General features: G+C 57.5%; 2 protein-coding genes across 2 annotated transcripts; one reads left to right on the top strand and one right to left on the bottom strand.

Moving 5' to 3' along the window:
* Positions 1-1,716: 1,716 nt before the first annotated feature.
* On the top strand, positions 1,717-2,311 carry C5H11orf94 (chromosome 5 C11orf94 homolog). The gene is made up of 3 exons (XM_038329334.1): positions 1,717-1,820; positions 1,982-2,055; positions 2,190-2,311. Exons 1-3 carry the CDS (start codon positions 1,717-1,719, stop codon positions 2,309-2,311), a joined length of 300 nt encoding a protein of 99 aa, XP_038185262.1.
* Positions 2,312-2,416: 105 nt separating this feature from the next.
* On the bottom strand, positions 2,417-11,479 carry Mapk8ip1 (mitogen-activated protein kinase 8 interacting protein 1). The gene is made up of 12 exons (XM_038330451.1): positions 11,202-11,479; positions 10,077-10,182; positions 7,755-8,057; positions 6,180-6,261; positions 5,212-6,021; positions 4,976-5,051; positions 4,448-4,620; positions 4,092-4,201; positions 3,842-3,958; positions 3,633-3,703; positions 3,436-3,534; positions 2,417-3,144 (listed from the first exon to the last, which is right to left on the bottom strand). Exons 1-12 carry the CDS (start codon positions 11,270-11,272, stop codon positions 3,072-3,074), a joined length of 2,091 nt encoding a protein of 696 aa, XP_038186379.1. The 5' UTR covers positions 11,273-11,479; the 3' UTR covers positions 2,417-3,071.
* Between the last annotated feature and the right edge of the window lie 649 nt (positions 11,480-12,128).

Here is a 12,128-nt window from a genome sequence, read left to right as displayed (position 1 = left end):
CTGCTTTCTCACTGGCCCCTGGTGAAGACGAGTGAAGGAAGCTAGGCCACGGATGACCACGGTCTAATAAGCCTTCTAGGCAGGACCTGTTTCCCCTTTCGCTACAGGGCTAAACAAGCCAGCCTTGCTTCCCAGGAGAAGCTCTTCTCCGTGGCAGAGTCAGCTCTGCCAGGACTGGGATGGGACAGAGTGCAAACTGGGTTTGTATGAAAATGAGCAGTTCCTGTGTGTGCTGGAGTTCCCTCTCGCTGACACTCTCCCAGCAGGCTGGCTCTGGAGCTAGGCAGGCTATGGTGGAGAAAAGAGAGCCTGGCAGGGCTGTGTGGGCCTGAACTTTACTGTCCTCAGTGTTTGTCCTCCCCCCTCTTCCTTTGTCCCTCTCTGTCTTTTAGACAAAAGTCTCACTGGCCTCAAACTCATGGCCGTCTCAGTGTGCGACTAGAGAGTAAGCTGTCACACCTTCCTTGCTCCTGTCCTTCCTAGCAGGTGCCTCTTGACTTTGGAGAACACTGTCTGCACCTGTCCTTCAAGGCCTCGCCTCCTCCACTGTGCTCTCATAGCCCAGCTCAAGCGGACATGCTTGCAGTGGGATGCTGAGAAGCACAGCCCTGGGCTCTGAGGGGGAGCAGTAAGAAGGGCAGCCTGGCAGCCTGTGGACTCTGAATCTGTGACCCTCTGCTCAGCCTCACAAGCATGAGTACTTACACTAGCAGACTCTGGCGCCAAACAGCACGTGGTCCCTGCCTTGCAGGCCCTAACTACCAGGTACATCCGTGTACGCACTACACTGGGATCGTGAAGATGGAGGTGGTGTTGCCTCCTGCAGTGATGGCAAAGGAGAAGGAAACCTTCCAGCAGCTTGTGAAACGCAAAACGGTAGCAGTTATGTCAGGTTGGAGCTGGATAGAGACTAGCCACCACGCCACACCCCTCACCCAGAACATGTGTCCTGCCTGCAGCTGGGGCAGGGGCTTGGAGCACAACGCTCAAGTGCCGTGCTGCAGGGACGAGGAGTGGATGGCATGAGGCCCAGGAACAGTCTGGCGGGCAGAGATAAAGGGACATGGGAGAGGCTCAGTCAAGGTAGTGGGGTAGGGGATGAGTGACTGCAGCAGACCACGGGGACTGTGGGAAGGGAGGAATATGGTGGCATCCAGGAGTCAAGAGTGATGGATGAGGCTTTGGAGTTGAATAGCATGTGGGATTCCAGGTCCCTAGAATTGAGGAAGGGAGGTTTCCTGGCAGGGATACAATACTAAAGCAGTTGTATGGAACAAGAGTCTTCTCCAGGCCTGGCGGTGGTGGTATACATCTTTGATCCCAGCACTCGAGAGGCAGAGGTGGAGGCAGACAGATCTCCGAGTTCAAAGCCAGCCTGGTCTACAAAGTGGGTCCCAGTATGGCCAAGCCTACACAGAGGAATCCTGTCTCAAAAAAGTCTCCAATCCTAGCACTCTGGGAGGCAGAAGTAGACAGATCTCAGTGAGTTCAAGGCCATCCTGGTCTACAGAGCAAGCCCCAGGACAGCTAGGACTGTTAACACAGAGAAACCCTGTCTTGAGAGAGAAACAGTCTTCTCCAGGACGTAAAGAGGTAGTGCTGGTGCTGAGCCCTGGAACTAATGTCCTTTGTGAGGTGGCCCTGAGAATTGGCACTAAGTTCCATCCTGCTGGGGGAGGGGCAGGCAGAAGCCACTGTGGGAACTGTATACAGGAGATGGTTCTTGCCATGCTGGGGGCTCTGTACCCCAGAGCTGGGCTCAGTCTCTTCCTTTTTTACCTCATCCTGGCAGGCGCACTCCTTCGACCTCAGCCCCAGAGGTAAGGCCAGAGCCTCAGGGCCTAGAAGGCTCTGGGCAAGGCTGACCATTATCCTGGGAAGGGTTAGTTTATGAAATTTTCACACTAGTCTGTGGCACAAAGCAAAGTGGCAATGGCTTTTGGTGCCAGGGCTCAGCTCAGCACAGCGATGTTTCCCATAGGTCTCAGCGATCCGTTCCTGAGGAATTTTCAGCCCCGCTGGAACTCTTGCAGCCGCTCTCAGACCTAGTGGATGGTAGTATTTCTCTCTCCTCTCCCACCCTCCACAGCCTTGTGTCTCCTACTCCCAGACTGCCACTTCAGAGCTGACTACAACCCTATTCCAAGTCAGGAGCTCCTCCCTCCACCATTATCCTCTTCTCTCTTTAGACTATGGGGTCAGACCCAAGCACCCGTGGCCACGAGAGCCCCGACCCCTTCTCTCTCAGGCCCAGCAGCGCAAGCGGGATGGGCCCAACATGGCTGACTATTACTATGACGTGAATCTGTGATGGGAACCCGCATAAAGCTATTCTGGGCAGCGAATGCTTGGCTTGCTAGCCGGTGTGTGACAAGAAGGCCCAGCAGGGGTCCAAGTAAATACACCCACTGTGATCCAGACAGGAAATGGCACTTTAATGGTGGTCGCCAGGTGACAAGACAGCATGGGATTGGCGGGGGCCAGCTGAGAGACTGCCTTTCCCTACAAGGCAGGGCTTGCTGTAACCTCTCCTTCCTTGCGCACACAAGCAGGCCAGGACCAGCAAGCTGGCCAGGCTGGAGGTCAGAGCTGCCCGGAGGCCCCACGATGCCAGCTGAGAACAGGGTCTTTGCTGTCCTGTATGTCATTTCCTTACTGGAAAGTCCTTGGGAGGCGGCTGGGTTCAGCCTGAGCTCAGGGCTCTAGGTGAGGTGGGAACAGGATGATGGGCACTTCCAGGTGGAGTGGGCTTTGTCAGGGCAGGAGCCAAGTCCAAGCCAAGCCAGAGAAGCCGCAGTCCCTGGCAAAAAACAAGGCCCAGGACAGGGCAGTACGTCTGTTCCTGACCTCCCAGCCCCATCCTTTCCCGGCCCCCAGAGAGCCTGTACTGTCCTCCATAGATGAATCTAACCCCATATATTACAATAAACTGTACCTGCCTCTCCCCACCCCCGCCCCACCCCCGAACAGCCCTCATTTCCCCATTCTCTTGTGGCAGTGCCACGTCTTGTCCGTAGCCAGCTGTCCTAGTACTGGCCTGGGGTTGGGGGCTGCAGAGGGTGGGGGCGCCGCTACTCCAGGTAGATGTCTTCTGTAGGACAGGTGTACTCCACAAACTGCTTGTAGAACTGGTGAAATGCACGCCTGGAAAATGGGGGATAGCTGGGGTGACCAGGGCCTCAACCCAGGTTCTCCCAAAGGCACTTTAGAACTCCAGGACAGCGTAGCCCTGTGCTGTGGGCAGTCATCTCCCAGAGAGGAACAGGCTAGTCGAGAGTGCCCCACACCCTGTGCTTCTCAGGACCTCCCAGCCTTTTCCAGGACAGGGTGACAGTGGCGCCGCACAGGAGAAAATGCCAGGGTTGTGACAGGGCACATTACCTGGGCAGACCCTTACCAACACACACACACACACACATATGCACACACACTTACCCCACGGACTCTGCCAGGGCTTTGGTGGAGTCTTCGGACACAAAGACATGGCAGGCAAATCGGTGATCAGCAGGGTGCTTGGTGATGAAACCAAAGTACCTGTGGGAAGGCAGGCATCTGTGAGACAAAATTCTTTCCCTTACCCCACGATGGCCCAAGCCTAGCACTGGGCTCTTCTGTCTGCCTCTCCCACTTACTTGTTGTTCTTTGGATGGTATCCACAGAAAGAGATGTTTTTTAGCTGGAAAAAGTGGCTACATTTATTTCCCTACAGGAGGGATGAGAGAAGACAGTCAGTCAGCTTGCAGGGGAAGCAGGCAGGAGGGGCAAATAGGGAAAGGGTGGGCACACGGGGAGGGGAGAAGCATATGGGGCAAAGGGCTGGCTGGGGCTTGCAGGAAGTCACCTTGGCCTCCTGAGCATCATCGGCTTTGACACCTATCTTGACACCCCTGACACTGATCTCAAGAACACAGCTGGAGGGGGGGTTAAAGTGCACGGTGAGCCGGCGGGTGGTGGCAATCTGCGTGAGGGACAGAAACACAGGATCCCTTACATCACAGCACCACCTCCAGACCCGTGTCCTTTTCCCCAGCAGAGGGGGCTGGCTGAGGATAGGCGTCCCCAGGAAAAAGCAAGGAGTCAGGTTTGGGTACCTTTTGCATAGCGGCACAGAGGACATCATTGCCCTTGTGATAAGGAACCTGGACGGAGCCCAGGAACTTCACCCGGAACTGGTCAGTCCAGTCGCTGTTTTTGGCAAGGGCTGGAAAGCAACCATACAATAAGAGAACCTCAGCATGGGGCTCAGAGCCAAGCCAAGAAGGGAGAGTGCAGCCTGTGGAGTCACTCAGGCGGGGGTGGGGGGGGGTGGGGGGGGCTACTTGGCAGAACTGAAATGACCTCTGCTCTCCTCCCTGGTTAGCTGAGACCTGGGGTGCATGTTCACTTGCAGTCAAGTTTGGTGGGGAGATGCAGGGGTGGGTGGGACCAAACTGGAGGGAAGTACTACCTGCCATGTGCTCGGGCTCCTTGGCGACCTCAATGGCATAGTAGGCAGGAAACACACCTCGGGCTCCTGTGCGCATGTTATAGGCCTCGTACCAATAGTCTTCTGCCTGCAGCTCCACCAGCAGAGGGTCATCCACTTCTAGCTCAAGCTCGTCTTCATGCCGAGGAACAAACCTGTCCCCAAGGGCATGTGTTACTGATCATCAGGGTTCTTTACCCATGTGCCTGTCACACTGCTGCCTCCCAGGGACACATGGCACTCAGATACGCATCTGCTACCCAGGATCTCAGAGGCCAGGGAGGAAGGGAGTGTAGACCTTGATAACTAAAAGAGGCCAGAGAAGGTGAGCACCTTGCCTACAGGAGGCAAGATGGGGCAGGCAGCTCTGGCCCCTAACCAGGTTCAGCTTCCTCATAACACCTCATCATTTTGTCTCTAAGCTGAGCTCTACAAGGGGATACTGTCCCCCAGCAGCTGAGGGGATGCCAGTGACGGGCTGGTAGAGGCATGGAAGCGGGCAGCCCTCACCTGAATATGGCCCGATGGGATTGCTCATGCTCCTCCCCGTTTATGACACAGGAGAACAGCCCGAAGGACTCGGCACCTGTAGGAAGTCAATAGGCTGGAGGAGGTAGCCTCGGCTTAGGGCAAGCAGAAAGCCCTGGCCTGCTCTCAGTCAGACTATGTGCCATCTGAGGCCTCATTCCATCTCAGCTTTCCCTGGCCAGAGCCCCCACCATCCCATCCCCTGCTCACTGACTCACTGGAGGAGCGAGAGCGGCCACTCATGAAGACGTTCAGAAACTTCTTCGAGAAGTGCACATCAGGCTCATCCGGCGTGGAGTCCTCTGAGAGGCAGGCAGGGGGCCGGGGCTGAGGAGCCTCCTCATACTCCTCCCCAATGGCTGACTCGTAGGGCGAGGATGCAGAGGCACAGTTGTCATACACGGTGGCGGAGTCGCTCTCGTCGCTGTAGTCTCCGAAGCACGGCCGCAGGCTCACCAGCTCAAGCTGCGCATGCTCATCCACCACCAGTGTGTACTTGACCGAGTCGTAGGACAGGGCGCTGGTGTCCGAGCTCAGTGAAGCCCGTGGAGGCGGGGGTGGCTCCCGAAGGCTTTCCCGCCACCCTCCTTGTGGCTCAGCTCGCTCTGGGGATGACAGGCAGTCGAAGCCCTCATCCTCTTCACTGATGGAGGGGTGTGGCCGTCCTGCAGTTGCCGAGTAAACAGCTGGGTCTGGATCAGAGCTAACTGACATCCGGCTCTCCGTGGGTGGGAGGAAGGAGGAGGTGGGCTCTGCAGGGTCTGGGGGCCTCTGCACTGGGGTCAGGTAAATCTCCTCAGTTGCCTCAAGCCGCACGTCTGCCTGATAGTGGATTCGGTCTCGATGGGAGTGGCCCCGGCCACCGGGTGCAGTGGCAGGAGGACCACTCGGAGGTGCCATCTGAGTGGCGGCGCTGCGGCGGCAAGGGCTGTCGGTGGAGGTGCCTCGATCCTTGGTGGGAAGAGGACTGCTCTGGGGTGGCAGTTCATCACTCAGGCAGATGTGTTCATGTGGCGGTGTCTGCTCCCCTAGAAGACAGACAAGTTGGTACTGAGAGCCGGACCCACTCCAGACACCTGTCCCTCCTCTTCCCTCTGCAGCCAGTCTCTGGCTCCCGGGTGACCTCAGCCCAGGTGGGCCAGGTGAGGACCGCTGGGTCTCTAGCTCAAGGAAAAGCCTCACTTACCTGTCTTGAGAGGGGAGGATGATCGAGACACGCGGTCCTGCCAACTGTGCTTTTTGCCTAAAGAATTATTGTTCAGCGTGTCCTGTGCAGAGGACAAAGGGCTCTTATGAAGAGGCGGCCAGCAGTGCCCGGCACTGGGAGGTCCTGGGCCTGCCCCCATCAGGCCACCCCATCTGGCCTTGCCCAAGGCCTCTCTGCCAATCTTCCCCTATAGCAGGCAGGGTGGGAAATTACTGCCCTCCCCCAGGCCTGCTAGCTTGGGGACAACCCTCAAGAGATGCAATAGTGGTGCTGGCCAGTGTGGGTGCTGAGGAGCTGATCCGGGGGGGGGGGGGGGGAGCAGCACAGCTCCCAGGAGCGTCAGACAGCAGCCCCCTACACTGAGGGAAGCCATGTTCTGATGCTCAAACCCAGCCTGGTGAAGGACAGGGTGACGGACTCAGAAACCTGGGGTCGCCGGGCGGTGGTGGCGCACGCCTTTAATCCCAGCACTCGGGAGGCAGAGGCAGGCGGATCTCTGTGAGTTCGAGACCAGCCTGGTCTACAAGAGCTAGTTCCAGGACAGGCTCCAAAGCCACAGAGAAACTCTGTCTCAAAAAACAAAAAAAAAAAAAAAAAAAAAAAAGAAAGAAAAAAAAAAGAAACCTGGGGTCCAACAAAGTGGTGGGTGCAGTCTGGCACAAGGAAGGGTGTCCCCAGAAGCTGGCCTATGGGCCTGGATGAATCACTCGAACCATGACTCCATAACACTCACCCCCACTTCACCCCATGTGACTAAGGAATGGCAGTCCTACTTCCTGGATCTCTCAGAATGCTCACACATCCCACATCCTTAGCCTCCTGGGACCCCTGAGCAGGGCTCCCTCTCCAGGGAACACCAAAAGCAACACACACATTCATGAGTTGAGCTGCCAGAATCCATGCCAGAGGATACTGGGAAAGGGAGTAAGCTCTTCCCTGAAACCCCTGAACTATCCCAGTAGCTCCACCTCCCCAGCTCCTTCCCTCTCAGTACCTCTCCTGCCTAGGCATACAAGACAATGGGTCAAGGCAGCCCTCTTTGGCATCCAGCCACCTGCCAGGGGCCCTAGGCTCCCAACTCAAACAACTCCATCCCCCATCTCTAGTGTTGCTTTCTGGAATGCCCAGCTGCTGAGATGTCCAACTGGCTGCAGACCCTGAATTCCCACTCCCGGCTTCATCCCATTTCAGATGCTCTTTTCTCCAGGCGCTGTTGCTGCCTCAACCTTCACAGAAGCCCCCAACCCAAAGATGACCTTGTCACAGCCGGAGGAACCCAGCTCCTTTGTTAGGTCCCTGGAAATCTCCCCACTGGAATCCCCGGTAACACCTTCAACCCTTTCCAGGCTCCACACCCAGCCAACCGGACAGACTTCTCAGGACTTTCCTGCCCCTCGTCAGGACTTTCCTCTGGCCCTCCCTGCAGAAAACCTGTCCTTCCCCAGGCACCGTGACAGGGTCCTCGACCTACCACCACCCACGCCCCTCCCTCCATCTTCCCTGTCCACCCCGGGCGCCGCCCCCTCAGTTCTGCCCCGCTGAGATGTGCCTCACCTGAGACCGCGGCACCTGCGGGAAGAGGTTGAGGGTGGTGGGCCGCTTGGGCCGGTAGGTGTCCCCGCTGCCGGTGCCCGGGCCCTGGCCGTGGCTGCGAGGCGCCGGCTCCTGGCCGGACTCGGTTTTGGGAGGCCCCACTCCAGGCCGTTGGGCGGCGAGCTCGTCGTCGTCCTCCTCGTCGTCCTCGGCTCCGGGAGTGTCGCCTGCTGCGTCGATCAGGTCCATCTGCAGCATCTCCGCCTGCAGCCGGCTCCCCGCGTTGCCGCTGCCACCGGCAGACAGCAGCCCGGCGCGCGGGGGCTGCGCGGCGCGGACGGAGGGGAGTCAGGGGCGGCGCCTTGGGAGCGGGGGAGGGGTCTCTCGGGAAGGGCGGGTCTGATGCCGTTGTGCCCCGCCTCCACACCGGACGAGTCCATTTCGCGGCCGCGAGGGGAGGGAGACAGGGAGCCGAGCAGAGACCCGAGCACTAGACCGCTCCCCCTCGCCCCTCAGCGAAGCCGCATCCCCAGGCCAAGAAGTTCGCCCACGCCTCTCCGCTCCCACGGTCCCCCCTCCCGACTCCTTGCACCCTTCCGTTCCCTTGGCAACGGCCAGTGACCTCACCCGGGTGGTAAGCCCAGCCCAGAGTGAAATCATCACTGTTGCCATGGAGACCTAGGGGTCGCCCAAGAATTCCGGCCCCAAAAGGGATGAGTGAGATAACTGGCGTTTGAAGGGGCCATTTAACCAAACTGGGAAAAGTGCTCGCTAGCCAGGTGAGGAAGATTGCAGTGGGGACTGGAGGTCCTGACTGGACCAGAAGATGCACTCTGAGGGGGAGCTTTCCCAGTCAGTTCAAACCTGCACACTTCCTCATCCAACCCTACCTTTATAGCCCCCAAACTATTTGCTACTTTCATTGCTGTCACTAACTCCTGGCACCTTGGACAGATCCCCTGACTCTTTGTCCCTCAAGAGCTAGCTGGGCCGATACTCCAGGTTACCAGAGAGGAGAGGACGCGGTAAAGTGTGCGGGGGGGGGGGGGGGGGGGGGGGGGGAGTCGCTGAGACTTTGACTAGGCTCCCACAGGGGGATCTCCCTAGTTAGTATAGCACTACTAGGGTAGGGTGGAGGTGGCTCTGGCTAATTGCAGAAGACCCTCTTGAAAGGAGACAGTTTCAAAGTCCAGAACAGGTATGGGGCCTTAGAGAAGTTGTGACCCAGGTCTGGGACCACTCCCCAAGCCCAGAAAAAAAAAAAAAAGGCTTCTGCCTCCATCCTTTCTGGCCTAGCCCAAAGGTACAGGATTGGGTATTGGGACGGAAAATGGCTTGCTTTCCTTTGCCTTGAAGGTTTTTTGTTTGTTTGTTGAGACAGGGTTTCTCTGTGTAACATTCCTGGCTGTCCTGGAACTCACTTTGTAGACCAGGCTGACCTCGAACTCACTGACCTCGAACTCTCCTGAGTTCTGGGATTAAAGGCGTGCGTCACCGCTGTGTGGCTTTCTAAAAGGGCTAGGAATAGCAGGAGGTCAACACTAAGACAGATGCCCTTCCCTAGCCGCACCACAGCTATCTAAATGGTACCTCTAGCTACTTAACTACCTGGTTAGATAAAGTGATGGGCTCTGACACCTAACCCAGTGCAGCTGCCTTCCATATCCTGCAAGCAAGCCCTTGGTTTGTGCTCTGACAATGGAATGGGGATTCCCATCTATCCTGGGTATCCTGGCACTCAGAAGGACAGGAGGCAGCCTATCACTATGGTAAAGCCAAGATGCGCAGAGCAATACCAATACTGGAACAAGCCCTTGGCAGGCACCACTGAAAGCCTAAAATGTTGCTAGTGTGTTCAGGGTGGTGCAGTGGCCTCAGGAGCTAATCCAGCAGCACCCTGGCTCCCTTCCCTGCCCCAAAGAACTGCAGATTTCTATCAGACTCCACCCTGTACTGCTGCAGGCCTCTGCCAAGAAGCTCCTGAAAGGCCCCTCCCTTCACTCTGGCCCTCACTGCCTCTGTCCTGCATCTCACACCCTCCTGCTCTCTCTCTCTCTCTCTCTCTCTCTCTCTCTCTCTCTCTCTCTCTCTCTCTCTCTCTCTCTCTCTCCTCTCTCTGAACAAATGAAGGAGCTGCTCCCTGCTGTAGCACTGAGAAAACAATACAAAACAGTAGGATTTTGGACTGAGCACCCAAGATGTACCAAACATTATACCAGATGCTTCTGGCATTGTTAATCCTCTTTTAGGGGTGCCACACATACTGGGAAGCTCCTTTGTAACTCTAGGGGTACTTTTGTCCCCAGTCCCCAGCCTACTCAAACTCTCCAGACCTAGCCTTACCCTGAGGGACAATGTGTCTTTGCACTGCAGGCTGATCCCACACTCATCAGTGATCTCTGAAAGGTCTTCATCCTCAAACTCCTCCAGACTGATGTCGTGGGTGAGCCTGTTGGGGACAGAAACCAAAGTTACAACCCAGGGGGTCTAAGCCTCAACTAAGCTTGCTGCTATCTTCCTCTTCCCATGGGAAGCCTCTGGAAGGCAGGAGACAGCTCCCGGATAGAGGATTCAGTCTGTCTACAGCAGTGGCAGAGGAAGGATCTGGGTTGGAGCCAAAAGGCATTCCACCTAAGGTGGCGGAGGAGGCAGCTCTAGGCTCCAGCATCACCGGATGGGAGTTCTCCATCCTGCTGCCAACCAGAAGGCAGTCCTAGAAGACCCAACTGTCCAGAGCTGAGGCTCTGTTGGAGAGATGTCTCCATGGCCGAAGCAAGTGCCAAGGCTAGTTCAACCCCAAGAAGTACCCAGAGCAGAGAAACCTTTGTACTCCACAGTAACAAGAACCAAAGGGCTACCGGAAGGCACAACCGGTACCCCTTTCTCTCACCCATAAAAATACACGCCCTTGAGCCAGGGTAATAGTGAGGGGGACCTGGGATGGGCCTGTTCTAAGAAAAGCTGAAGCTTCCTGTTGTGTTCTTGGTCTCCAACCACGCAATCTCATCTAGTGCAAAGACCCTGGCTAAGTGGGGTCAAGGGAGGCCTGGGCCTGGGCTTGTGACACCCCACAAAGAGCACGGGTACCAGAACACGGGCACCCGAACACTCGCAGGCTTCCGGCAGCCCAGCCAGTCTGTGTGCCCACTGTGGGGACTGCCTGTCCCCTGTCCCCGCTCACCCTAACCCTGGCACTCTGTCTGGCTTAGTGTAAGGGGGACATCTGGGGAGTTGGAGAGAATGCCTGGGCCTTTTCCCAGAGACCAGGAGATTAGGCACAGAGCAGAGGTACACAGCTCAGCCAAGGTCACCCAGGAGAGGAAGGGCGGGAGCAGCTCCCAGAAACCTAGAAGACTCATACCTTTGCCATCTACCTCACTCAGTCGGAACAGTGGCCCTGAGCTCAGTGGAGCACCTCCGGACTGACTCACCCCTCCCCCACCCTGAGGTCAGCCCCCAGGACCCTACCAGCGCTCCCACTGGTCCTCCAACCAGCTGTCATTGTCTGGGCTTGAATCCATCTTCAGCACCAGCTGCATGGAGAGCCCTGCCCGGCCAGGGGGCTGCGGGGCTCCAGGACTGCCCTCTCATGCCCAGACGGATGTGGGGGTCAGAGCTCAAGGCAGGCCTGGGGCTCCTGGCCTCCACCAATTGGGCCTGCCTTTCTGCATCCGGCCGGCTGCAGAAGCCTGGGGAGCTCATTAAAAATAGATGGGCCGGAGAGGAGGCCGCAGCTGCCGACCCGGGCCCCAGCCCCAACTCTTCCTGGCCCAACCCTCAGATGCGGGCAGCTTCCTCCCTAGGCGGCCCGACGCGCTGCGATGTCGCCGCCTCCCCCGCGAGATCGGGTTACTGCAATCAATGCTACTGGCTCCACCTGCCCTTCCCATGCCCCTGTCGGGGGCTGGAGTGACCCTCCTCCCAAGGCCAGGCTTGTATGCAGACGGCAGAAATCTGGTTTTTTTCCCCCTCAAAGCCAGACACTGATCGGCTTTAAAGGGCCAGCGCCACACTCAGGCTGCCAAATGGGAAAATGGAGGGGCTTCCAGAGTGCCCCAAGAATGGACACCCAAATCTCCACAGTCACAGGCTCCGCCTCCACACAGTGTCTGCGAGGCTTCTGCAAGCCCGCCCAGAGCCAGGGAGGTTGGGTCGAGGGACGGGCGCAGGCGCGGGGAGACAGTGATGACCCCTTTGGAGCAGGGTTGGGAGTCATTTGGGAGTGACTTTGACTGAGCCTGGAGGTCCCTAGTAGCAACTGCCCTGGAAGATTTTGACCCCAAGGGTAACAGGTTTCCTGGCATGGGGGTGTGGCCGCCAGCTGGTATGGAAGTAGTGGGGGTGGGGGGGCTGGTGCAAGACCAGAGCTTCCTCCTCAGTCTGCCTCTTGGATCT

Source organism: Arvicola amphibius, chromosome 5, assembly GCF_903992535.2.
Source record: "Arvicola amphibius chromosome 5, mArvAmp1.2, whole genome shotgun sequence".
Taxonomy (NCBI): domain Eukaryota; kingdom Metazoa; phylum Chordata; class Mammalia; order Rodentia; family Cricetidae; genus Arvicola; species Arvicola amphibius.
This window is presented reverse-complemented; position numbering and strand designations above follow the sequence as displayed.